Source organism: Thalassophryne amazonica, chromosome 20, assembly GCF_902500255.1.
Source record: "Thalassophryne amazonica chromosome 20, fThaAma1.1, whole genome shotgun sequence".
NCBI classification, from domain to species: Eukaryota; Metazoa; Chordata; class Actinopteri; order Batrachoidiformes; family Batrachoididae; genus Thalassophryne; species Thalassophryne amazonica.
Genome location: NC_047122.1, coordinates 37,878,782 through 37,905,747, shown reverse-complemented (window position 1 = coordinate 37,905,747; position 26,966 = coordinate 37,878,782). Strand labels below are relative to the sequence as shown.

Sequence of the window (26,966 nt, the reverse complement as noted above, 5' to 3'; positions counted from 1 at the left end):
GGTTTTTAAAGTTTTATTATCATTACTAATCCAACATAACTGATAAGAGTGCACAAATGTGCATGTTAAGTCATTTCATGTCACCAGGCAGTCAAATGCAGCACTAAACAGTCAAACAATACAGGTGTAAATTCTGTTTGCTTGTGTATAAAATGTTGCCAAGTACTGTCAATCCATTTGCAGTATTTTCTGAAAGTTATCCTGCATTACACCGCATTTCTTTTTTAAATTAATGCGGGGGGGGGGGGGGGTGTCCTTGTCTTCCTCATTTCTTCTTTTCATCATCCTTTTTGGTGTCTGGTTTATTTCCTGACTGTGAAGTTAGTGAACCCATGGCGTTGCGGATGGCCTCATTGTTTGGGTCAACACCTGGTAGGTTCTCCAACACACTCTGAAGAAATTCTGGGTCTTGCATCACATCATAATCATCCTCCTCCTGTAAATTATAGAAGCACAATACAAATGCAAGTTAAAATACAGAAATGTACAGTGCTGGAAAAGAAATAGCAGTTCAATTAAATGCTTTTAAGACTAGATGGACCATGTCTCATGACAAGATCATCTGCTGCATGAAACATTTACTGCAATATTGAGTTCTGTAGTGCTAATATATTGGTAGAAATCAGACACTTTATATTTCCAAGACAAACAGAAGGCAAGCTATCTATCTAAGGATTAGATGCTTCAAATTGTGACAAATTTCTGCATTAAAGATCAAAATGTTCACATCTGTAAAACTCCAGGAAGTGATATAATCATTAATGTAAAGTTCTGAACCACATTTCATCTCTTTATTATGTACTGGGAATGAAGGAAACAGTGAAAAGTTAATTTCACACCTTTACTGATTCTGCAGTATCCATGGGGGCTCCTGTGTCCAAATCACCATACTCTGTTCACAAAATAAAAGATGAAAGCCGTGACTGTGAAAGCCAGCAAGAGCGTAAATGTGTATTAATCATATTTATACATTTACCTCCTCCAGCCAAAGACATCTGCATGGCGTAGGCTATCTGTTCCTCCTCAGTCATGCTGCTGAAATCAGGAAGCACTGCTGCACCAGTCTCAGGCTTAGATACTGACATCTTCAATAAGGCCTCCTCTGATTCTGTACAAGTAATCCATCAAATGTCAAGGTCATGAAACAATTTCCCATGCATCTAAACAAAAACCCAAAACAAAACCAAAGCTTTTTTTTTTTTGTTCCACCTACCATCTGCACTGCCTGTGGTCATGCCGGCCTCAGCAGCGGAGACAGCAGCAGCTCTGCGGGTCTCCTCCTCCTGTCTTTGACGCTGCTCCTCCATAGACACACGCAGGGCCTAAGGGGCCACAGAGATGGCACAGTGAGATATGAAGCCAAAAGTGGCACAACCTACAGCACGAACATTTTCCTGATCCTGACAATGCTCTGAAGTTCTTAAAATTAGTTTATCTCAAAACATGGCATGTTGAGTAGTTTGAAGCAGTCACATACAATGTAGGAATTACAACGTAGATGGTGTCTTCATGAAAATGTTCTACAGTTGCTTTGTGGAGTCTGTGTTAACCTTTTCCTTCCTGTGTTGGCTCAACTTATTGAACCTTAAGAATCGCAACCGTCTTTGTAATATTGTCAAGGAATGTGGTAAAATTATGGGAACTCAGTGCACGGACATCATGGACCTTTTTAAAAAAGGGTTGTGTCAAAAGCCAGGAAAATTATGGCGGATTCGGCACACCCTCTGCACTCACAATTTAAGTTTCTGCCCTCGGGCAGACGCCTGGTAATGCCCAGATGCAGAACCGACAGACAAAAAAAAAAAAAACTTTTATTCCCACAGCCATTGCTCTCCTAAATAACACCTAAGGACTCACCGTTGCACTTAAGTCTACACCTTATTTCTTGGTTTTTGTTTTGTATATTTATTCTGCTGTGTTTTTATGACCTTGTATGATGTGTTTTTATGAATGCAATTTTTACTGCTGACTGCACCTGAATTGCCCCCATGGGGACTAAATAAATCAAATCAAATCAAAACATACAGAAAGTACAGCACACAGGGGGGAACAGGGGCTGTGACTAAGTGGTTAGTGCACTTAGTTTCAATGTGGAAGGTTCCCGGTTTAAACCTCACCCCTGCGACATCTCTCCAAGTAATGTAGAGTTGTGTCCAGACGGGCATCCAACATAAAACGTATGCCAATTTAACATGCAGATCTACCTCAGATTTGCTGTGGTGACCCCGAGTGCAAAACAAGGGAGCAGCTGAAGGAACTTACTTTTAGTCAGACACACATTTTGGGAAAAGCAACCCTCCTTCTCCATCTGCACTGCTATTGTACAACACTCAGGATTATTCTTTACCTCAGACGGGAATAACACTTAATATTTCCATCGTTACCTGTAACAACAACGGTGTTAGTTGTCATTACAGACAATAAAATGGGGCGCATTACAATTAAGATCATTCAAGCAGTTTTCATCCGCAGACTCAGCAGCTGGAGGTGCTTTGCCACTACAGAGTTGTTTGACTACCTCAGTGACTTCCACCAGGGAAATTGATAACTATGCCTCATCAGCTTCCAGCTGTGCCCCCATTATAGAGGGTGCTCCAGTCTGATGCAGGAGTTCCTTAAAGTGTTCCTTCCAGCGATTACAACCTCATTTGAGGTCAACAGAGTCCCATCCTTACTGTAGACAGCTTAGATGGTTCCCTGTTTTGCTCTCCTGAGGTGCTTCACAGTCCGTCAGAAGCACCTTGGTGCTGACCAAAAGTGCTTCTCCATGGTTATACCAAAATCCTCCAACACCTGCTGCTTTGCCTCCCTCACAACAGAGACTGCCATGGTACCCTGAAACTACCTCCAGAGTCCTCCGAGATAACATATCTTAGAAGGACTCCTTCAGTTGGATGGCTTCCCTGACCACTGGTGTTCAAGGGTTGCCACCGCTTGAGGCACCTAACACCTTCAGGCCACAATGCCCCACTGCAGCTTCAGCAATGGAAGCTTTGAACATTGCCCATTCTGGTTCAATGCCCTCAACCTCCACAGGGATCCCAGAAAAGCTCCACCAGAGGTGGGAGTTGAAGATCTGTCAGACAGTGGGCTCCTCCAGACATTCCCAGTTCACCAGCACTATCCATTTGGGCCTTACCAGGTCTGTCCAAAGTCACCCGCCACCCTCTGATCCAACTCACCACCAGATGGTGATCAGTTGACAGCTCTGCCCCTCTTTTCACCAGTGTCCACAACATGCGGCCTCAGATCAAATGATCACAAAATCTACCATCAACCTTCAACCTAGGGTGCTTTGTTACCCTGCCCACTGAGCATCCTTATGTTCAAACATGGTGTTCATTATGGACAGTCCATGACTAGCACAGAAGTCCAATAACAAAGGACCACTCAGGTTTTGATCAGGGAGTCCGTTCCTCCCAAACACACCTCTCCAGGTGTCTCCGTCATTCCCCCCGTGTGCGTTGAAGTCCCCAGCAGAACAATGGAGGCCCCCCCACCCGAGCCCCATACAGGACTCCATTCAGGGATTTCGAGAAGGCAGAGTATCCCAAACTGCTGTTTGGTGCATACGCACAAACAACAGTCAGAGCCCCGCCACCTGAAGGTGTAGGGAGGTGACCCTCATCTACTGCGGTAAACTCCTATGTAGCAGTACTCAGCTGGGGACTCATGACTATCCCCACAGCCACCTGGTGCCTCACACCCTGGGCAACTCTAGAGAAGAAGGTCCAACCGCTATCAAGGAGAGTGGTTCCAAAGCCAAGATTGTGCCTGGAGGCGAGACACCCAGATCTAAATGCTAACGCTCCACCTCCCGCAGAAGCTCTGGCTTCTTCCCCCACAGCAAGGTGACATTTCATGCCCCCAGAGCTAGCCTCTGCTGCCTGGTCTGGTCTGTTACGGCCCTTGACTTTCATCACCACCCATGGGATAGCGCACCTGACACCAGTGGTTCCCCCTGCAGGTGGTGAGCCCACAGGGTGGAGATGGAAAGTCCATGTTGCCTTTTTGGGCTGTGCCCGACTGGGCCCTGTGGCAAGCCCAGCCACCAGCTGCTTGCTGACAAGCCCTCCATCCAGGCCCGGTTCCAGACAGGGGCCCCGGGCTTCCTCCAGGCTGGGTCACATTTCCACTTCCTTGCTACAAGTAACTATAATTAATTACTTTTTAAAATAACATGCCCAACATTGTTCATTAGAAGTATTAGCCATGTAGCTTATTGTCCCCCCAACCATCTATCACCAACTCCACCTTTTAGAACCTCTCTCTGAACTTAGTCCCTCTTGACTCAGTACAACAAGATAGCCACCATTTGACACAGTTATACATCTTACCAGGGCTAGCTCAGGATCAGCACTGGGATCCACACCAAACTCAAAGTCACTGGCGCCAAGACCCATCATCGAACCTCCTTCGCCAGCCAGGATGGGAGATGAGAGGAGTGCATCAGCCAGACTGGGTCCTGGAGGGACTGTAACTAGGTGCGAGCCTGTTCCCTCTTTGCCATTTAGAGCATTTATGAATGCTGTTAGTTTCTCTGTATTCGCCTCCTTAAAGAACAGATGAATACAGAGTTGGGGGGGGGGGTGGTGGGGTGGGAGTGGCAGTTAACTCTACATCTTATGAGCAAAAAGTGTCAACTAAGGAGATTATGAGAAGCAACAAAAGTGAAAGCTAAATGTTCTCACCTCCTCACCAAAGTTGATGATATCTACATTCACTTTCTCTTTTTTCAAGCGTTTTGCAAGTTTTACAAGCTGTAAGGACAGGTCGGAACATGTAGAAAGAGTCAGAGTGATACAGCGATGGTGGATGTTTAAGGAAGAACATTTTAAAACATGAAGGATTTGCACAGAAAAGATGATAAAATTAATGAAATGAAGAAACTTGAATTCACACTTACATCTTTCTCACTGTCCTCCACAGGACTCCCAACAAAAGCAATGATCCTCATCTTATGGTTTTTCCCTTGTCTGTGCTTCAGGGCAAGCTACACAGGGATAAAGAAATAGCCATTCAGTAAATGCATCCAAAGGAAGCAAAGCCTCTTAACATGAGCTGGCTCCTACGGGGCCATTCACTTAAAAAAGTTAATTTGTTTTTCTAGTTTATTATGTTCTATTGGCTCATAAGCCACAGCTCCTTCACAGGTACTTCGTGAAGGAGTAAGCTCAACAAATAGCTGACCAAATTATTGATCACAGACTTCAATGTCCTACTCACAGCGGTTTTCCTCATACTTCCCTTTTTCTTAACTCGACAGCAGCAGGAGCCGACTAGTGTAATTTAGCTTGCCGCACAAACGTACAGCAATTACGCAAGAAGTTACACAAAGGGTAGATGTTTGACAGAATACTGTTTTTGTTTATTTAAATATATTCTTTTCATAAAACTCCAGAGCCCTGCACCTCTGTCTGGGTGAGACCTTGTTAGGATCAAAGTGTGGGACTGTTGCTTGAAAAATACCTTGAAGACAACTAAAAGGCCTCTTTCCCTTATGAATACTCACTTTCAAAGTTCTATGGAATGCCTTTTGCATAGTATGTTTGATCAATTAAAATTTTTGAATTTTGTTTACACTTTTGGCATATTACTACTTCCAAATGTTCTTGCCATTCCCCCATTGACTGCTCAAGGATCTCAGTGCAAAAGTACAGTGCATCCAGAAAGTATTCACAGCACTTCACTTTTTCTACATTCATTATATTACAGCCTTACCTCAAAATGGAGTAAATTAACTGTTCCCCCTCAAAATTATACTCACAACTGTAGAATTCTTTGTGTATATATATATATATATATATATAATTCACAGCCTTGCTCAATACTTTCTTGATGCACCTTTGGCAGTCTCAAGTCTTATCTTTTGGCAGTTTTGCCCATTCCTCTTTGCAGCACCTCTCAAGCTCCATCAGGTTGGATGGAATGTGTCGATGCACAGCCATTTTCAGATCTCTGCAGAGAGGTTCAATCAGATTCAGGTCTGGGCTCTGGCTGGGCCACTCAAGGACATTCACAGATTTGTTCTGAAGCCACTCCTTTGATATCTTGGCTGTGTGCTTAGGGTCACTGTCCTGCTGAAAGATGAACAGTCACTGCAGTCTGAGGTCAAGAGTGCTCTGGAGCAGGTTTTCATTCAGGATGTCTCTGTACATTGCTGCATTCATCCATCCCTCAATACTGACTAGTCTCCCAGTTCCTGCTGCTGAAAAACATCCTCACAGCATGATGCTGCCACCACGCTTCACTGTAGGGATGGTGCCTGGCTTCCTCCAAACATGACACCTGGCATTCACACTTAAGAGTTCAATCTTTGTCTCATCAGACCAGAGAATTTTGATTCTCATGGTCTGCGAGTCCTTCAAGTGCATTTGGCAAGCTTTCCTACAGGTACTGTATAAAAGTCTAATTAGTCACTGAAACAAAGTATTTTGAATACTTACAGGTATCAATTTAATATGATATTTTCTCATGTATGAGCCTGGCATAGCTAGACTGTTGTTTGAGAATTAGACATATACAAGTCCTGAAGCCCATCCCGGTATACTGCAGGGTACAGTGGATGAGAGTCTACAATTTCCCCTGGATGGGATAGCAGTCCATCCATTTACAGATGGGTGGACTGGGACACATATGAAGTATCCTGTCCAAGGACACAGACAGGTAGGCTGAAGTAAACACATAGAATCCAACCTCAGTCTATATACTAGGAGTCCAGCAACGATCCCACAGAACTACCCGTTCTGAATAGGAAGCAAGGGTAAATATTATGACAAGATTCCATATTCTAGCACTAAAAGGGTTCTGTAGTAGAACTGTAATTGCCTGTCATTATGCATAAAGATACGGGAGGGAACAGCTATGGTACCCACATGTGCCACCCTAATGCCAGTGCAGAATGAGATTGTTCCTTTGGGCTGGACAGCATGTAGTTTGGACAAGATGCGGCCAGTATCAGGTGTCAGTGTTGTCAGGACCTCACAGTTGCTGCACGAAAACACAACCAGTAAACAATCAGAAAGCAACACAGTCATCTAATCACAAAGAATAGACAACACCTGCACGCACTACAAAACTGCAAGCTTAAAATTTAATACATCTGAACATCAACGAAGACCCAGAGAAACTTACTTTGCCATGGTAATGAGGCCCACATTATTCTCCGGGTTGCTGCGCGTTTTTGAGTGACAAACAATGTTCACGGCATCTTGTTGAGCCTGCAGCCTTGTTGGCAAAAAGTCTCCATTTCTCATGTATTCGCTATTGTCGACACTGTAAGAAACGCCAACACACGTTAGCTGCAATTTTAGCTACCTAGCATTAGCACACCTAGCTTTAGTGAGCAATAACGCAAAACAACGTAATTCCCAAACTTAACAGCTAATAAAGTCGAAGGGAATAGTTACACAATGGAAAGTAAACTTAAATTATACGGCAGATACTTGCTTATTTAACAAATACTTTAATACAATGCTAATATATGCTAACTTTAACTAGCTGCAATGACTCAGCCGGTGTTAACCAGCCAGTTAATACCGACATTTTCTCCAAAAGCAGCGCAGTTACACACGAAAATACCTATCGCATCTTTATGGGGGCCTGATTCAGAATTAATATTAACACACCAAAACGGGGAAAAACGGCTTACAAAGCTCTTACCAAACCATTGTACTTTCCAACCCCATTTTGAAACTTCTTGTTGCCTTCTGCCGTAAACATAGGTTAAATCTCATTGGTTAAAACATCTAAACAAGCTGAGATGTAATTGGCCGGTTTGGGGGTTTTTGTTTTACGTTCTGTCTAATCATATACAGTCTACGTGATCCATGTTCATACATATCTGGATGTAATTAAAAGCTCATCAAGCATTTTATTTAAAATTTTAATGTTCACATACATTTGGCAGGTCCGTTGTGCAGGAGAAAAGCCCATTTTAATCCCATCATGATTATAAACATTTGTAAAACATAAGACAGCAATAAATACAACCATAACTATGGTTATTTACACATTTGATAGGCAGTGTGTTATCTGCTTTTTGAAAATATACAATAAGGCAAGTGTGAGCTGACAATGTGGTGTAAGATCTGGGAGACAACTATTTACATAATGCATAAAAATGTTCAAACACCATTAGATGTGTTATCTAAACAATTGTGATTTTCTTAAGTATTTTTTAATTACTCTGATTTGTATATGGTAAATTTAATGTACCATAGCCCATTCGTATATAAGTACAGTGCAATTCCATTATACGTAAATGTCCTTGTAAATGTCTCCTATATACATCTGCTATCAAAGTAAAAAAAAAAAAAAAGTCACTGTATATTTCAGCATTTTCAAATATCAAAAACATACATAACATTGTACAAGTAACGGAGACCAAACTAAAATAACTAAACATTGCTCACTCTTCCTAAAAAAATAAAATAAAATAATAAAAACGTGTGTAGTCCTCAGCAGATATAAGTAAAATGTTCAGAATTCTTAAACAGAATCAACAGGAATACAATGGAAAAATAAAATTGTGCAGAGTAAATACATGGCAGTAAGTTTAGTCATTACTGCTACAGCTTAGAAATAAATACTTCAGCCCTTCTAGGCTTAAAGTGGGATTGTGGATATACTGCAAATATGCATAATATTATCAGTAAGAATACATTACCACAGAAACTAAGAGATTGCAGCAGTTGTAATTCCATGACTGTGTATTATTTGGTACTTGTCACTAAAATACAAATATCATCCATTCATCCATTAAAAACACTTAATTAAAAAAAAAAATCAAGATGTCTTTCCAGCAACAATGTCTTGTTCATGCTGGATAAACCACAAACATCAAACCAATCACAGCATGTTCTGCTGATCAGACACGAGTATAAAAGGCAGGTTTCATTCCAGTGTTCTCCAGTGGATCACATATGCAGTCTGACAAGAATAAAAGCTGACACTGTCATGGACGTAGCTTACAGCCATTCAAGTAACAGTAATTGGTCATGAGCCATTAAGCTCAAAACTTATATTAAAGTAAATATAAACACATAAAAACATTTAAAAAAATCACACTGTGAAGTGAATCTGAGGTGTTTCAGGTACAATCCACAACCTACTGGTCCATCACAACAGTTGATGAAACAGCAACCGTAAGTTGATTATCACTTCCTCCCAACATAAAATGTAGCGAGAGAAAGCTCAGAACACAGCAGCTGATTATGTATGAATGAAAGCATTAAAAAAATAAAATAAAAATAAGGTACCAATTTACATAACGTGGTACCGGTGTTAGTGTCCAGTTATGGGAGACAATACATGCAGCACCAGCTTCTGGCTGGCAGCAGAAAATCTGCAGCAAGTTGATGGAACACAAAGGAACGAACACCAAACAGCACACAATGTACAGTATATGCATTATAACTGATTTACAATGAAGAAACTGTGGTTTGAAACAAGGCAAAGTCTTTTGTTATATTAAGTAGCAGACTGAATGCTGACAGAATTGGCAGTGGTGCCAAGAAGAATTCTTAGTTGTGCACAACCTTGTAAAACCATATATACAGACATACTGTTAATTAAACACCATGTACTGCTAGTGTCAGAGTAAAAAGTACAACATCTTATTAAACTGAAACTTGGAACATTCCTAATCTAAGTGCAAAAACAACAATAGAGGCAATTATATCCAATTTATGGGGTGGGGGGACTTGGTCGCGTTGTTGTGGTCCGTAGTTATAAAAATTCTGCTTCCAGTTTTTGCATCTTAAATCCCTCTTAGGAGCTAATATTCACGCGATGCTCATACAATCCTCCAAGTTTCTTATATTTTGGTTCCTTTGAATCCATTTTTCTTTTCTACACCATGCCTGTAAACAAAGAAAATTAATCTGATTAGAAAAATTGTAAACACACATCCAGGAAAATCTGAAAACGAAATTCTACCAACTTACAGTGCACTTGTGTGTGTAAGGAACTATGTCACTGAAACTGCAGCCTCAGCACCAATATTGTCTGTATGCATCCCATCCTGAACTCTGAAAACAAATAATTATGTTCATGGAATTGAAAAACAATATGCAACATGGAACCAAATGTGCGAAAAATTTTAAATATTGACAATAATAATTGATAATAATTAGCATTTTTGCAAAAATGTAGCATGTTCTTCCATTTTTAGTCAGCTTGTCACTGAACAGTTCATTTGTTGAGGTACTCCACAGCCAGTGGCGTGTCATTCTATCCTTATTTCAATGAAATATATACACATACATACATACATAAGTATGAGATTTATTTCAAGAGATGCATATCTGTTGGTGTTCAGCTAAATCCATTATCAAGGAATGGACAGATTATGGCAGATTACAACAAATCAGTCTGGAGCAGCAAGTTTTGCATTTTGCTGTACCAGGTACTGCTTTATGATAACATGTGCACAGAGAACGCCACTGTTAAAAAGCAAATGTGGTTTTCTCAGATGGCACACGGGGACGCTCTTAAGAGAAATGTGTGCAAACAATCATACTTTTGCATTTAATCATCAGTTATGAAGTCACAATCAGAGAAAAACCCAGCATGGTTTAAAGTGTCACTAACAGTGCTGCTAAAGATTTATCATATAAAAATCTAAAATACATGAACATTCTCTCAGTTACCACCTGGTGGCAGTGGGCTCCTGGTCTTCGGTCAAAGAGGAAGGAGCAGTCTGATATGTGGCACTAAACCCAGAGATTTCGTTTCCAGCATCATCGGGTTGTGGTGCCTTCAGGAGGTCAGGATGACCTGACTGCGTGGCTGAGGGGAACGGGAGGAAAAGTGAGTTATGAGTTAGAAATAATTACATCACCTGTAGAAACATGCTGAAAACTTCATCTTAGAATATCGGTAAACATCGCTTCCAGATCTTACCGCCCTCTCCTTCAGAGTCTTCTGTGCTTTCAGAGATGGCAGGCTGATGGGCTGCAGGGTTCTGGCTGCTGGTACTGGCCTGGGTGGACAACACAGGTCCAACACCAGCTGCCTTTCTCAAAGCAGCATAGGTTATAATCCGGCGCTTCTTAGTTGGGGAGGTTTTCACTGTGTATAGAAGAGCCCACTCTCTTAATTAAGAGCCCACAATTATGAGCAGTCACACTCGTGCACATATAAATAAAACCTTACCTTGGATCCTCTTGAAGACCGTGTTGCACATGAACTTCTGAAACCGGTCTGCATAGAAACCTGGTCTGTGCACTGATACAGTATCCTGCAGACAGTTGATCACAACAGCAGTATATGTACATGCATTTTTTTAACACTTAAAACACCTCCAAAGGTCCCTTCAGACGCAACACGAAGTTGGGCGAATGAGGCCGAAACTGGACGAATGGACGAAACCCGAAAAATTCTAGCTGCAGTTGGGAGGGACAGATGGGTGGACAGCTGTGGACAGATGATGTACGATCCGCGGCGACGGTTTCGTGCACATGCACGAACACAGTGTGACCACCGTGAGAGGTGTGCTACCACATCGTGCTCTCATAGCGGGGGAAGCAATTGCATGTTGTAGAAATGTCCATAAATCAAAGATATTAGTAAGGACAAAATAATGAGAAATCATGGAATATTATAAGAACAATAAATGTACCATTAAAATGTACTAGTAATGACTTTATTTGATGCTTGATGACTTAAGCTGGGACAGTGTCTGTGTTGGAATTGAGGAAACAAATTGATTTCTTCTCCTCTGTAAAAATATTTAATTCCTATTACAACCAGCAGAGAATACAAGAATTATCATCCTTACATTCCTTTTTGTTCATGAACCATGCCCATGGAAGTAAACAAGAAATTAATGAAAGGACATAAATGAGATGAAATGAAATAAACACATCCCTCCCTCCCTTGCACACGCAGCAACCGGAGGTCAGGCCAGCGAGGTTCATGGCTGCTGCAGTCCACCTGCGTGGTGCAGCTCTGACTGCATGGGCATCAGCATGCGTGCTGAGACGTGGCTGGGGGAGATCCAAAAGTGATCTTGGTTGTTTTTTATTTTTCCCCATGTCATCATTGTTTGCAGACATGCATGCACCACCGTGCTTTGAACATGGGTGACTGGAGCACATGTGACAATATGTGATCCCAAGCTTTGCGTTGCGCTGATGCAGCGGCTGCGATGTGGAGCAGTGCAAGCTGCTGGACAGCAGTCACTGGCCGTGGTCAGCTCTCTCCCTGCTTGAATTTGAATGACATTCAACTCATGACGTAATTACATGTCAACCACGGCTCCCTGACAAACACATAACTGTAGTGGATGTGATCGTGTGTGATCATGTCAATACAGACATCACATCACCGACGAGTGACACTCCTGTCTGGATTGATAAGAAAATAACACTACAAACACATAAATGTCATATAAGTGCCAAACAGTTGCCAAATATTCACCTGGAACATTAAACACAAAATACACCACAATATCCATCATCATAGGTTAAACAGCAGGTTATCAGTAGTTTAGGAATGCGACTACTTCACCGGGATAATTCCCTACCCTTTACCACAAATGAAGCAGGTCCGTTAGCATACAAAGTCTCCTCTGAAAAACTAGGCAACTGGAATAAAATACCTTGCCCAAAGATACCACTGGTGTGAATTGGAATCGAACAGTTTCCAACTTAAAACCTAATAAAAAGATTCATCTCTTTAAGAGAACTTACAATGTGTGATCGTGAAACATCTCTAAATAACGTCGTAAGATCAGGAACGTCATAAAAATTCACACGAATATGAGCAAAACCATCACATTCAAGCAGGACATGTTTCACTGTAAGTACGCAATTATATGATATACAAAACGGTGGGTCATCTGCTGCAAGTAAATATGCATGTGTCAAGTGTGAATGGCCTATACGAGCGCGGGTCAACACAATGTCTTCCCGCCGCTTAGCTAGTGGTAAACCAGTAAGCGAGTCAACAACTGGTTGATGTCGATGAAGTTTATTATTGGGATGTAGTACCCATAATGTTTGCCATAAGTTTCTAAAATAATTGTTAATCTTTGGCTTTAGATCTGTGTAGGGTATGTGTTACATCCATAGCAAGAGCTTCTTTTGCCAACTTGTCAGCTTTTTCATTTCCCTTAATGCCTGGATGACTAGGTACCCAGGCAAATATTACATGCTTACCTAATGTACCGATTGTATACAAAGTTTCGAAAAGCTGAACAATATACGGATGTGTACAAATTTTGCCCTGCAAAGCCGACAAACTAGACAGAGAGTCTGTATAAACAACAAAACGTCTTTGGTCAGTGTCAGCAACAACACCCAAAGCCATTTTCAGGGCAAACAACTCGGTTGTATATATAGAAGAACTGTCTGGCAATCTAATTTGCCTTTGAAGACGGCCACTTACACAAGCTGCACCAATTTTGTCCTGGTCTTTCGACCCATCTGTATAGATCTCACAATAATGCCTGTATTTATACCTCATTTCTCCAAATTCAATCAAAAAGATTAAATCATTGGTACAACTAAATGTTCTTAGTGATATTTCTGTTGTGGCCCCTGGGCACACTGCTGCCCATTAGTCCACCTCCACAGGGACATGCTGTATTTGTCATGATGGCTGTTTGACAGCTCTCATATCCCGCTCAGCTGTGTGTCATGCATCGACTCGCAGTGAGCAGGCCAGGCAGCACACTGTGCGCACCTGCATGTCTCTCTCAAATACACTGTGTAACCCATGGGAGGGAATGACAATGTATGTGTGAAATGATGTACATCATGGACGTTAACAGCCTGTCAAGGTGTGCACTGTACTGGACAGTGATTGCACTGCACTCCAGCCGCCATTGGAGCTTTTGGCACCTCAGACCTCTGCTGCACCTCAACAATATTGGATTGGGGGGAAGACGACACACTCGCATGACAATCGTGGTGCTCGGGGTGGGGGCGGACACGCCACACTGACCGCCCTTTGAGCTGTCACCACCACGGCCGCACCTCGACAGTGGTGTCCTGGGCACTACATCTGTGCTGGCCGCATTAATGGACACGCATTTTCTAAGTGCCCAACGACTGCTGTTGGAAGTTCGTGGGTGGCACCTCCCTTGTGTCCAAGTGTGGGTTGAATGAGCATTCGCCCACCATTCGGCCGCTGGTGTGAAGGCTGACACGATCGTGACATTCGGCCAGGGTTCGACATACCCGATCATTTTGTGCAGCCCCTCAACCGCGATCTGAATGGTCCAACCTGCGTACGATATGCTATACAAATGTTGTGATCGCAGTCAGATAGGAGTACAATCTCATTTGGAGGCCGTTTGAGTTTCCAGCACCAGTGCAATGCACATGCAAATGCATGTGCTGTGGCTGAATGGTTGTGCCGACTGCTGTACAAGGCATTCGAGTGTGGCTCCGATTTTTCACGAGTGCCATTCAAATCCTACTTCGGGCGCCATTCGGCCTCATTCGTGTTACATCTGAAGGGGCCATAAGAGTTGCTGATAGATTCAGCTTACCCCATCATGAACCAGAGCTTTCCATGAGTGTTCAAGTTTTTTAACTAACCTGAAAAAGAAAACATTGCGTCTGAAATCATCAGAAATTACTCAGATTACATTGAGGTTTGGTTTCACACTACACAATTCAAGTACAAACAAGTTTTCATTCACTTTTTCAGTCGTCAGTATGTTTGGCATTAAGAAAAACAATTGAGAAATATAAACATTTACCTATATGACTGCAGAATATCAATGATGCCAATATATACCAGCAACCTCTCCCCTTTAGAGTTTCTTCCTGGAATTCCTCCCGTTCTGTAAAGTAAAACGGAAAACTATTACTTACACTCTAAAAGAGAGGTATCAAGCTCATGAGGGGCATAGCCCTGAAAATCTAATTAACAGTCAGACATTTACTTCTGTTAACATATTTACAAGGCCGCCAGACCTAAGGTTTGGAAATTCAAGAAAACCACAAACAAGCAAATTGAAAGTTTTGTGTAACATCAATTACACTTGTTCCTAATTTCCAACCATGTGTGTGATCATAGGATTATTTCCTGCAGCAATCCCAAGCATTTCCAGCAGGTGACAGACAAGTAGATGGTACAAGGCTCTATATAAGCCAAACAAAGTTGCTGTTTAGGATTGATTTAGTGCATTAGACCTCATTAAATTCAAATCATTTGATCTTATTATATTCCTTATTTACTTGGACATGTACAAGATGGAAACATATACTGCTTTTGAGCTAATATGTTGATGAACTGGCAGGAGATATCATGAACTATGCCTCGGTGAATGGAACATTTCATCTTTCACTGCATGAAATATTCTTACCATTGCACGAATGAAAAAAAACCCCCCACTATTTGTTTTATGTAACTCCTAAAATAGATCCTTGTCATTTTATATTTTATCAATTTATAAATATGTGAAAAGGGACATACATTTTGGTGTGCGTCACTGGTCCTTTGAGGTCAAGAGGTTCCAAACAGTCCAACACAAACTTTAAATAGCAGTTCAATCCAATCCAAAATTGTTCTCTGTGAACTTGCAAAAACAATCAGATAGTTTAAAAACAATCCAATCCAAAACTGTTGGTATACAGATTGCTGTCTGCTTTCCTCAGTCCAGCGGAAAATCACGACAGCAATTTGTTGAGCTCTTCTTCAGACAGTGGTTCTACTTCAGCTAGAGACATCCAAGCAAATACTGCAAATGCCTCCAGATGGCTTATGGTGTACTGGATTTGTTTGCTATTTTTTGTGTTAGAAGAATGAGCACTGTCATAAAGCTCGTTCAAATCATCCGTCACCAAAACAAGCCCTGCCATGTTTGTTTTTAAACTAAGTGCCGTCGCTGTGTTAAGGTGGTCGTGACGTGCAATGATACAAAACGTATGGAACCAAACTTGCACAGTAAATGAAAGAAAATGGCAAATGGGATGAATGATCAACATCACGTGACATACAAACCACCAATCAAATGACAAGAATCTATTTAGGCGTTATAAAATAGGCCTCACTCCCCCAACAGTTAAAGGATACTCTGGCCACTCAGGCTAGAGCCCAGGCTTTTAGCAGTTTGGTCAGAGCGCCCGCCTCCCATGCTGTAGTTTGTGTCCCAGGGGGAGCAAAGGGGAACAGTTGCAACAGAAACAACACAGAAAAAAAGACAGTACAGCCACTACATGTGGATACCAAATATGTTGCTGGGTTGCTTTGAACAGTCAAAGCTTTGTGGAAGATACATATGTGAAATCTAAGTGACAGTTTGCCAGAAGGTACGCATGAGACAAAACTTTTATTTACCTACCAATTCATTGTGTCATAAATCAACAATGTTAAAGACATTTTTTTCAATGTCCCTTTAAAACTCAGTTTGTCCCAAATCATGCGATCTGTGTATGCATCCATTGAGAAATGGAACTTTGTGATAACAAAAACCATTATTACATCAAAGACTTTCATCTATGTGACCACGCAATAATCATCACTCACTTGTCCTCTGTTTCCAGGGACCCCATGCTCCCTCCATCAGCCTGGATGGCTTCTATAGCGGTACTGTACAATGACTTCTGGCCCTGTGGCTTCCTTTGACCCGCAGCACCTGCAACCGCCTCTTCGCTGTTCTGTTCTCTACATGCCTGATCTACATTGTGAATCCCTACGAGGAGACTGTAGTCCATAATCTTAAAACTCTGCAACACCTGAATTTTAAAAAAAGAAAAGGAAAAAAACTAGATCAGGGGTTGAAACATGAGTGAAATTGTAGCTATGTAAAGAAATCTGAGGAAGACTTTTTTCATTCCACTAACAGACATGGAGGTAGAATGGGGTGCTTATACCACCTCTTTGGTTCTCACCAGGCAGTCTCTCTGGATGGTCTTGCAAACAGCATTGTACTTGTCACTGTCCAGTAAGATCCCCTCAGACATGTCCTGAATGAAATCCAGGTCTTTGTATGTGGGCACAGCCTTTTCTCTCTCTTTAGTCGAAGCCCTCCGCTTATAGGTGGAACCCTTCAGGTCATATTTGAGGTGCATACGCACAGCACATGGGAGCAGATTATTCATAACCACAATACGGATGTTCTTACCCGCTGCCTGGACACAATAAAGTCCATAGAACTTTGGTAATAAGGTCCGTTTGTTCTGGTTCAGGTTCTGCAGCAGAACAGACAAGGAAGGAAGGAGGAAGATCTTTTAGTGTCTGGACCGGGGAATATTAAATCCACATAGTAATCATGTACATAATTGAAATTATTCATCATTCAATCATGAGGTGCTGAGACGTTGACAGATAACTTCCTGTTTTACTGCATTGTTTCACTTCAGTGAGAGAAGCTCCTAAGTCTGAGCTGATACTTTTCCAACTTTTTTCATACTTTTACAGTCTCTCATAAGCTCTTACCATAAAGTATCCTGGAAGCAGTTTCTGCAGAAATTCTGCCTCTTTGTGCTGCACCGTCTTAATGATGAACTCATCATCACTGGAAACATAAAAGATAGATCCACTGGCCCCGGAGTTTGACAGCTCAATCAGTGGTTCATTACAAAGAGAATACTGCAACAAATTCACACCAGAGAGCCGTGGTTAAAATAAATGTTTAAAAAAAGTCAACTGATCCTTTAAAAAAGTCAATGCTCTGGTACTGCACAGTTACCCATTTTGCCTCCTTACAATCTGCAGTTCCTTCCTCTTTGAAAAGTTTATTGCTTCATGAAGTCCATCAAATTGTATTTGTTTAATAAGCGCAAGATAAATAAGTGTACCATGTAGTCATCAGGCCGAATGCCAAACATCTCCCTGAAGTAGCGAAAGGCGAATGGTGCGTACGTCTTGAACCTGAAGTCGCCATAGTGGTGGGCTGGTGTCAGGTTGCTTCCCTCACTGCATTCAGCACAGATGAAGCAGTATTAGTGTCATGTGCAATGTACAATGAATCATCTTTACAAGTAATCCTTAGACAGAATTTCAGAGTCCTACCTGGGGAAGAAAATACTTTCCACCACTTCGAAGTCCTGCAGGAGCACATCTCGCTCAGGTTTCTGACTTAAGCTGCCCACAGTGTGAGTGATGCCGAGCTGAATAGAGCCTTTGAGGGTCGACGATGTTGTCTGGATGACAAAGAATACAAGCACTTGTCAACTGACAAATACAGAATAAGCTGGACTTTAGCAGATCTACTAATAAAAGTTACAACCTACAATTGCAGGTAACTTGAATAGAGAAAGTCTTCACCTGTAATCCACATTACCTTATAAGAACATGAGTTACCAACTTCAAGTACAATTTAGCGCAAAACAATGTGTGGAACTAGTGTTGCTTGTTATTGTTTTTTTCCCATCTTCATGAACCGATTATTTCACACAAGCTTAGCCTGGGAGCAAACCATGCTTCCCACATGTGAAAAGATAAAATAACAGCAGCAACTACACAGTGTGTAACCTGAAGCTAACTTTGTCTTTGTGTGTGTAGTGAAAAGGAAGTAATTCGGATTGAGAGAGAATGAGAGCAAGAGAGAGAGATGAACAGGTTACATTTGTTATGTAATGAGCAATGAGAATCAATGGTGCAGCTGCATCAGAAGTTAAAAACGCCCAAAATGCACAAAACAGCAATAAAATAATCTGGTCTGTAATGGCCTGTGTGTTAGTGGTACAGTGGGATCTGAAGAAATTTGGCCATATATGTGAAATTGTTTAAAAATAAATATTATATCAAACCTGTAACAGTCTTAAAAGTTAGTCCTGGTCAGTTTGTTTACAGAAAATGTGGCACAAGGAAAACAGTCCATATACAAGTATAATTAACCCCTTAAGCCAAAATCACCAAAATCACGTACCCATACATTATGATTTATTTCTCAGCTTGTACAAGGTAAAAATGCAATAGTTTGGATCAGCTAAAAGACAGGCCCTAGGCTAGGGGATGTTGTGGATGCAAAAAAAAAAAAAAATGAAAGTAATTAATACTTGGTAGGAGTAAATGAGGGGTTTTTTTCCCCCCAAAAAATGAATTCCGATTTATGTCTATTTGCTTGGCGTTTCAGCTGTGGTAAGTTGATATGTGATTGAAGTGGATACTTTTGTAGAGGAGACTTTGCTTGACATTTTGATGTATAATAAATGTATGTTGGTGTCAGCACTGGTTAGTTATGAGTGTTCAAATGTTCCAAAACAGGGCAAGTCCCCAAATTTGGGGACTCTAGGGTTTAAGAGGTTAAATAACAAGCAATACACATTGTAAATGCAGTACCAGTAATAAAAAGTAAAATGCAAGAATGCATTAATAACTACACAATACAATTTTCAAGGTTTGGGAAACCATGGTTTTAGTTAATTGGCAGCTCTATTGCCAGCACCCTATTGACACCCATGTATTTCATTTTTGGTACTTGTTAAATCAGGATTTCTCTCATAGGACATAATCATCAAAGATCATCTCCTAAAGTCCCACGAGGACAGAACTGATTCTGAATGAAGGGGGTTAGTAACCTTTAACAAACAATCAAGTTCAAACACTTTTTCGATAATATTAATGTCAGTAAGCGATCTCAAAAGTCTAACAACAGCAGAATGTTCAAAGGTGCCTTCATCAACAATGCAAATGACTAATCTCACCTTCTTGTACGTGGTCTCACCAGTGGGATCAATTCCACGGTGGCCAATAGTTTTTTTCATGGTCTGAGATGTACTTGTCCATGGGCCCTGTCAGTGGGAGCACACAAGAGAGAATTATTGCAAGAAAACAGCTAATGTTTGCAGAAATTAAGCAATAATCGCTTTGTTACAAAGAGGAAGGAACACATTATGCCAACATGTTCACTGTTTCCTAACTAAAGTGGAATATGATCTCACATCCTTTGGGTTTTCTCACCTCTGAAGATGCATTTTTTCGAGTCCCGATAGAATCTGGTGGGGCACAGGGGAGGAAACATGTAGGTTATACAGGAAAAGAAGGAAAACAAAGACAAGTGTTTTCTGCAAAGAAATACAATTCTTACACTGTATACAAAACAAAGCAGCCACAAACTTGCTTGTCTGACCTCTTTCTCAGTCATGACTTCCCCAAAGACGTCTTGTGCAGAAATGACTCTGCAAGTCTTTGTTTGTCATAGGAAAAATTACAGTACCGGTATGCTATGACTGATAAAATAAGTTCATACAAAGACAATAAATGTGCAGATTACTATGATGGCAAGTTAAGTGTCTGCAAAATATTCTGGTGGCGTGAACCTTTAATAAACACAAACTTTAATTGCAGAGCAGATAGCTCAGTGGGATAAGGAGCTGGACTACCAATATGCAGGCCTGGGTTTCAATTACTGGTCACACTTACATTGTCCCAATCCTCTCAGCTGTAAATGGGCACCTGCCTTGGCTGGGAAAATAACTTGCAATGGACTTGGCTTCCAATCCAGGGACAGTTCTAGACTCTAATGTGCTTCATGCTCTAGAAGTTGGTAATAAACACTGGTACGAACTGACCTCAGGGCCTAATATAGGACCTTTTTTTCTACTTTTTCACATCAGTACTTGGTGTAGCCTCTTTTACTGCTGACCTTTAATTCAACTGAACTGAATTTATTAATACAGCACCAAATCATGCCACACCAAGGTTAGATACACAAGTGACGTTTTCCAACCTCATGAGCATGCACGTCAATAATAGTGAGTGAATTCTGGAGAAACACTCATAAACTAATATGTGCACAGAAATGTTCTCTGGACAAAATAAGTGCATGCGCACAATCACTACCAGATTTGTGACATGTGCATAGCAAATACTTTTGTTATCACCAGCTTACAGGTTTGTGAATCCTTCTAAACTGACAAGCACATGTTCGTGGGCTGCAATCTGCATACATAGAGGGAAAGACCCGTGACATGCTGGAGGGATTAGGATCCCCAGGAAGAGAGGACTTGGCCGAGGATGGTGAGGTGTGGCATGAGCTGCTTGGTCTACTGCCACCATGACCCGGATAAGCATCAGAAAATGAATGAATGATTAATTAATTTAATAAAAGTGTTAGTCTTTTTGAATTAATAGAGTGCTAATATACTGTGCATTTAGTTAAAAGGGTCATTTGTAACCTTTGCAGGACAACTGAGCCTTCATTATCTGTGCGTACGCAAGGTCTGAGGAAGTTCTAGAATTGTTCACAGAGTACAAACAAATTTAGGTGTCAACATATTGACAAATCCTATATATCCTGCACTTTTCCATTAATTTTGTAGAATCTAAAAGACAGGCCTTGATTATAGATCTGTCACTTAATAATCCCAGTGCATAATATGAGGACAGTTCAGCCTTGTTTGATGTACATATTCTTCAAGTGCACCAGTCAAGTCACAAATGAGACACGTATGTACGTATATGGGACTTACTAGTAGAGGGGCCCGGCAGCCCAGGCGGCTCCTCTGCAGCTGTGGCCATTCAGCTCAGGTATGCAGCTCAAATCTTTGGCACTAATGTCCACAAACACTCCTGGACATCAATCAGGACAACAGGGAGGAGCTAATCAACAGCAAACATGGATGACTCATTACACAAATATTAACATCAGCTGCGTTAAATTCCAATGAAATGCTAATCCAAAACGGGGACAGTACAGTCGTTGTTTTGACCACCAGATATTAAACAGGGCTGGACTGTAAGATTTTTCAAAACAAATAAGAACCAAGCACTACTTTGACCTTGAGTTTATACACTGAACAACAAAAGAAGCAAGTTTTTCTACAAACAACAGAGAAGACAGTCATTGTTATGTCTAGTTTACCACGAGGTGCAGATTATAAATAGTGAGTTTTAAGTCATGGAATATGCATACACACACAAACATAACCACGGACAGTGGCGAGGACCAGGACAGAATTACGGAGGTGTGGCATGTTTTGAGCAATGACTTGCTGCCGGTGTCGCCGACCGAACGGTTCCCCCTAAAAATCGGTCAGTCCTGCCTTCACTGTGCATACAATCACTTCTGAGCATCACCAGCGATTCACTGGTACAATAACTTCACTGAAGCTTTTGTACAACAATCTCTCACACACACACACACACACACACACACACACACACACACACACACACACACACACACACACACACACACACACACACCCCTTCGACCACTTAGTCCAATTAAGGGTCGCAGGGGGCTGGAGCCCAGCACAGGTGGAACCCTTCATGTCTTATTTGAGGTGCATACGCAAAGAACTTCGACACCCTGGACAGGACCCCAGTCTGTCGCAGGGCCACATATAGACAAAAACATCCACAACTGCACGCACACTACGGACAATTTAAAGTTTCCAATCCACCTAACCTGCGTGCCTTTGGATGTGGAGGAAGCCGGAGCACCCGGAGAGAACCCACGCAAACATTGGGAGAACATGCAAACTCCACACAGAAAGGCCACAAACGGAAATCGAACCCATGACCTTCTCGCTGTGAGCCAACAGTGCCAACCACTAATCCATTGTTCACCTGTATAACAATCATTTCCACATAAATTCAGCATTATTTCATAATAAAAGATGGGGGAAGCGATCAGAGCGTCACAGCAGCTGCCGTGCCTACGTCATTTCAGCGTGTCAGTAACGACTCGCCAATTATCGCTTCATTTTCTGCTTAAAATGGCTTCGTTTCTGCTTAAAACTGACTTTATAATCATTTAAGAGTTTTACCTTGTCATCTGACGGTTAATAATCACATTATTCCCTTTGATCACTTTAGCCCCTTTCACACCGGGTCCAATTCGAGTTGCGTCGTGTGGCAACCTAGTGCCGAGACGATGTAGCTCAACGCCAGAACACAGTGATGGATGCAAAGAACAAAGCGAATAGGACGCCAAAAATTAAACATGTTTAATTTTTTCTGTGTCGAGCACCGGATGCAGAAAGGAAGTGGTTTCAATGCAAGTCAGGCCAAAGCAACGGTACTCAATGTGACTGGAAGCTACACCCTCACAATACAATGTTACCTGACGCTAATTTATGAATCCTGCTGTGTTCCATTGTTCCCTAAGTATAAATCATGCAGGATTGTTTTTTTTACCATGTACACAATGCAGTAAAACTACACGCTCAAAGAGCACAGAAAAAAAGCTCACCCTGGCAGCTCCTCGCTCTTAAATTGTCTCACAACTGTGTTTAAATAAAGTTCATAAAAGTCCTGCTCACAGACTGATTGCCAGAGACAGGACATGTCCACATCCAGTAAAAAGTCCAGACATCTCCAGTTCACTCAGACAATTTGTTTGTGTGCGCATATGTGAATAATTAAAAAAAAAAAAAAAAAAAAAAAAAAACTGTCTGGCTGCAGGCATTTCCTCACTCTCCCCTCAAACTCACTTATAATTGTGTTAAATAAAAGGACAGTCCACATCAAGTATAAGTCCAGACATCTCCACATTTACTCACGGATGGTTCGTTCACATGTGTATGTAGCTCGTGGTCAAAGGAAGAAAGATAAACTATAACAGAAATCAGAGCACAGACCTGCAGCTCTGCACAAGAACAAATATAAACTAGAAGAGAAATCAGAGTGCAGCCAGACTGCCTGCAGATCCTCCTCTGCGTTCTCACCTCCTCTCAGCCCACCTGCTGCGCGCGCCTGACCCATTCCTGCATTGTCATGACACCACATGAAGCAACTCCAAGCAGGTCCGGTGTGAAAGGGGCTTTTGGGTGTAGGGACTCAGACGAGCTGCTGTGGTCCCAAATGAAGCATGAGTTGCATTAATTGAAATGCTATTAACTGTGATCTGATCCAGAATGTTACCTTTGTGTTCACTGACTCAATAAACGCAAACGTGCCGGCATATGACATTCTGTGTAAAATCTGACAGAAATTTTACTCAGAAAGCAATATTAAAACGTGTGCGTTTCTTTTGTTTTTCACTGTACAGTAAAACTTGCCAAAACCGTCATCGCATAAACCAGAAATTCACAGTCACTGGACAAAAGCAAAAGTCCAAATGCTTTTGTATGGTTTTTCATGTAGTAAACCGGATTTTGTATAACGGATTTTCACTCACATCGGACAAAACGTCCCATCTCATTGGAATGTATTTCCATTAAAAACCCCTCGCATATACTGGACAGAGCAATCTGGGCGTACCCAGTAATAGAGGTATGAAATGAAGTTCAGCACTGACACTCACCAATTCGAGGAATGTTGGTACTGCATTTCCTTGTTTAAAAGACCAGCAGTTTATTTTTTTTCCAATCGGTGCTCAGACACTGGACCTACATGAGGCAGGGTGTAATTCAAGGCTGGAGATTATTAACAAAATGCTACTTGTTGCCTGCACTGCAATATGGTGTTAATCCTCTTCAGCCCAGGCAAAATTATAATCTTTTTTTTTTTTTTTACACATTTTACAAACTTCATGTCTTGACAGTAGCAAGGATCCCATTTTGACTTAAATGGGAACTGGTTGGTAATTCATGCAGATACAGTTTGTCCACAGTAGGTTCTGTGATGAATGATATGTGCACAACTTAATCATCGGTCTTATCAGACGGTTTCACCGTGCAGCAAAGTACAGAAGAGTTGGGAGGGATAGAGGATTTTGTTTCACACATATCCCTGGGTGTGACGAGCCAAACCGATTTTATATCAGAGCCCTCTGCAGGGCTGTGAACCCACACACCTACTAAATCAGAGACCGCAAAGGACTGTGGTTTGTCACTTTCATGTTATCACTCCTTCCTCTCCTGTCGTATTTTAAACGTTTTTGCAGAGTGCACGCTGATTACATTTTAATCATGGATCATGATCATCACTCTGCATTTGATCATTGGTGATCGATCTCTGCCCCCCTTCTCGGCATGTCTTTTTCCTGGTTCTTTCCCTCAGCCCCAACCAGTCTCAGCAGAAGACTGCCCCTCCCTGAGCCTGGTTCTGCTGGAGGTTTCTTCCTGTTAAAAGGGAGTTTTTCCTTCCCACTGTGGCCAAGTGCTTGCTCATAGGGGGTCGTTTTGACCGTTGGGGTTTTTCATGGTTATTGTATGGCCTTGCCTTGCAATATGGAGCACCTTGGGGCAACTGTTTGCTGTGATTTGGCGCTATATAAGAAAAAAGTTGATTGATTGATTGATTGATCAAATATGTTTGGCAGAAAAGTCTGCAAATATGACCAACTTCACAACACAAAGTTTCCGAAAGATGCTCAAATGACCTACAATTCATGGAGAAAATTGTACATACCGTATCATTGGTTTGGAGGTTGATGATTTTATAAAGACGTGGAGCTCGTTGAGGGACAAATTAATCCAGAAAAGGCCAGTGTTCTTGCAGCAAATTGCATAAAGACGCAACAGAGAACTTGAAACGGGTCACGCACATGTCTATGTCACTGGATGGCCAAGGAGCTGTAGAAGCATAAATCAGGCTTTAGGTTTTTAAAGGATCACTCCACAGCTGACTCAGAAAAAGGAGTAACTCGACCAAATGTAATCTTTTTAATGCACATAATGCCCGGGGCTTATTTAAGGCAGGCATTTTTTTTTTCAGACAAAGTTTTGACCCGGTCATTAAATGAGGCAGGTCCCAATTCAAGGTCAGGCATTTAATCAAGTAAATATGTATGCCTAATTGGTACTGGGGATTCCCTGTAGATTGTTCGGTGTTTCCTGGCTGTAACTAATTCATTACATACATACCCACCAGCATGTCAATGGTGCGTTGATGAAGAGTTTCAGTGAGACGTGGCATGACAAAAATGCAACAAATTTTATTATTTGCTTTTTGAGGTCCCCTCATACTCCAACAAAATCACCACTCCTAATTGTTACCAGTGTCGCGATTTTGTTCGTTTTATATGTATAACATGTTTTGATTATAACGGACAACATTCGCTGGTCCATTTGAATCCATTACATGCAAGTTTTACTGTATATGTATATTTGTATGTTCATGTGTGTTTTATTGAACAATATATGTGCATACAATCAGGCAAATCAAAGTTAACTGTGTAAATCTACCTGGGCGTGTGCTGAGGAAAACAAACCCACACATAAAACAACATACACACACAAAACCATGAAATATTACTTGCAACACAATATAAAACCATACTAACAAGTGTTGCATATGGGCAATATTTTCTTATACTTGGTTTTGTACATGTAAAATCTGGCTATTATGAAAACCAGATGAAGCTTTGTAACGTCACACCTGACGTTGAGACGTCATGACTCCTTTTGGGCCGAGAAAACATCTCAAGACATTTGTGTGATGCGTGATTTGATTCAGTTTCGAAACACATGAAACAGTGGTTTAAAGAAATGTCTGGTAAAGTGTACACGTCCGGAAAGTTGTATTGTAGCTTTTATAAACGAGTTGAAATCATAGGTTGAATCAAAATTACAGCATGTGACTGACGTTATGAAACACATTGTTGGCCCGCGTGTCGAAACCTGACATTTGAAACGAAACTGGCTCTGCAATTATTTATTTATTTATTTTGATTCGTTTTGTTTTTGAGTATGAAATTTTTCAAAGCAGAGTTTAATTTAAGACAACTACCGTCGACCAAAGTGTTATTCTAAATCTCAGAAAGTAAATAACAGCATAAACAAACGTAGACCACATCAGCAGCTCAACACTTGAGGCTTCGAGCCGAAACTAAATTTTAACAGCCTGAAAATCTTCACCTCCACGTCAGTACACAGCAAACGTATCACTCACATACAAAAACAGAAACAAGGAACTCACTGGAAAAAAGGGTGGGCAGGTAATTTCATCCGTTACCAGTAATAAAAAAACGTTTTTTTTCTTTTCTGAAACAACTAAAGCTACGAAACAAGGAAGCACCGCGGAAGTAGCAAGCTGTGACCTGCAGCACGAACAGTACATCCGGGATAATGTTTCAAAATAAAAGTGTTTGTTATGAAATAAAAATAAAATGCATCTTATCTCCATTTTATATACATCTGAAATAACGGAGACAAATAAAGCAGAATAAA

The 26,966-nt window shown here is 41.3% G+C and overlaps 2 protein-coding genes across 5 annotated transcripts; both read right to left on the bottom strand.

Annotated features, from left to right (window-relative positions):
- Position 1: 1 nt before the first annotated feature.
- Positions 2-7,774, bottom strand: LOC117501548 (26S proteasome non-ATPase regulatory subunit 4-like). 2 transcript variants are annotated; one of them, XM_034160440.1, is made up of 10 exons: positions 7,663-7,774; positions 7,135-7,275; positions 6,876-6,990; positions 4,907-4,993; positions 4,692-4,760; positions 4,338-4,553; positions 1,214-1,322; positions 977-1,108; positions 840-892; positions 2-436 (listed from the first exon to the last, which is right to left on the bottom strand). In XM_034160440.1, the coding sequence occupies exons 1-10, from the start codon at positions 7,734-7,736 to the stop codon at positions 266-268; spliced, it is 1,167 nt and encodes a 388-aa protein (XP_034016331.1). In that variant the 5' UTR covers positions 7,737-7,774; the 3' UTR covers positions 2-265. The 2 variants fall into 2 exon arrangements, with proteins under 2 accessions (XP_034016331.1, XP_034016332.1); XM_034160441.1 differs by having other exon boundaries at positions 262-438; positions 846-892.
- Positions 7,775-7,871: 97 nt separating this feature from the next.
- On the bottom strand, positions 7,872-26,849 carry LOC117501547 (phosphatidylinositol 4-phosphate 5-kinase type-1 alpha-like). Of its 3 annotated transcripts, none has more exons than XM_034160437.1 (16): positions 26,716-26,849; positions 21,378-21,507; positions 19,867-19,901; positions 19,611-19,697; positions 17,974-18,104; positions 17,760-17,877; positions 17,398-17,550; positions 16,851-17,150; positions 16,486-16,694; positions 14,714-14,797; positions 14,501-14,549; positions 11,158-11,242; positions 10,906-11,073; positions 10,656-10,791; positions 9,948-10,031; positions 7,872-9,863 (listed from the first exon to the last, which is right to left on the bottom strand). In XM_034160437.1, exons 2-15 carry the CDS (start codon positions 21,424-21,426, stop codon positions 9,971-9,973), a joined length of 1,665 nt encoding a protein of 554 aa, XP_034016328.1. In that variant the 5' UTR covers positions 21,427-21,507; positions 26,716-26,849; the 3' UTR covers positions 7,872-9,863; positions 9,948-9,970. The 3 variants fall into 3 exon arrangements, with proteins under 3 accessions (XP_034016328.1, XP_034016330.1, XP_034016329.1); XM_034160439.1 differs by having other exon boundaries at positions 21,378-21,477; positions 26,716-26,845; XM_034160438.1 differs by having other exon boundaries at positions 21,378-21,480; positions 26,721-26,837.
- Between the last annotated feature and the right edge of the window lie 117 nt (positions 26,850-26,966).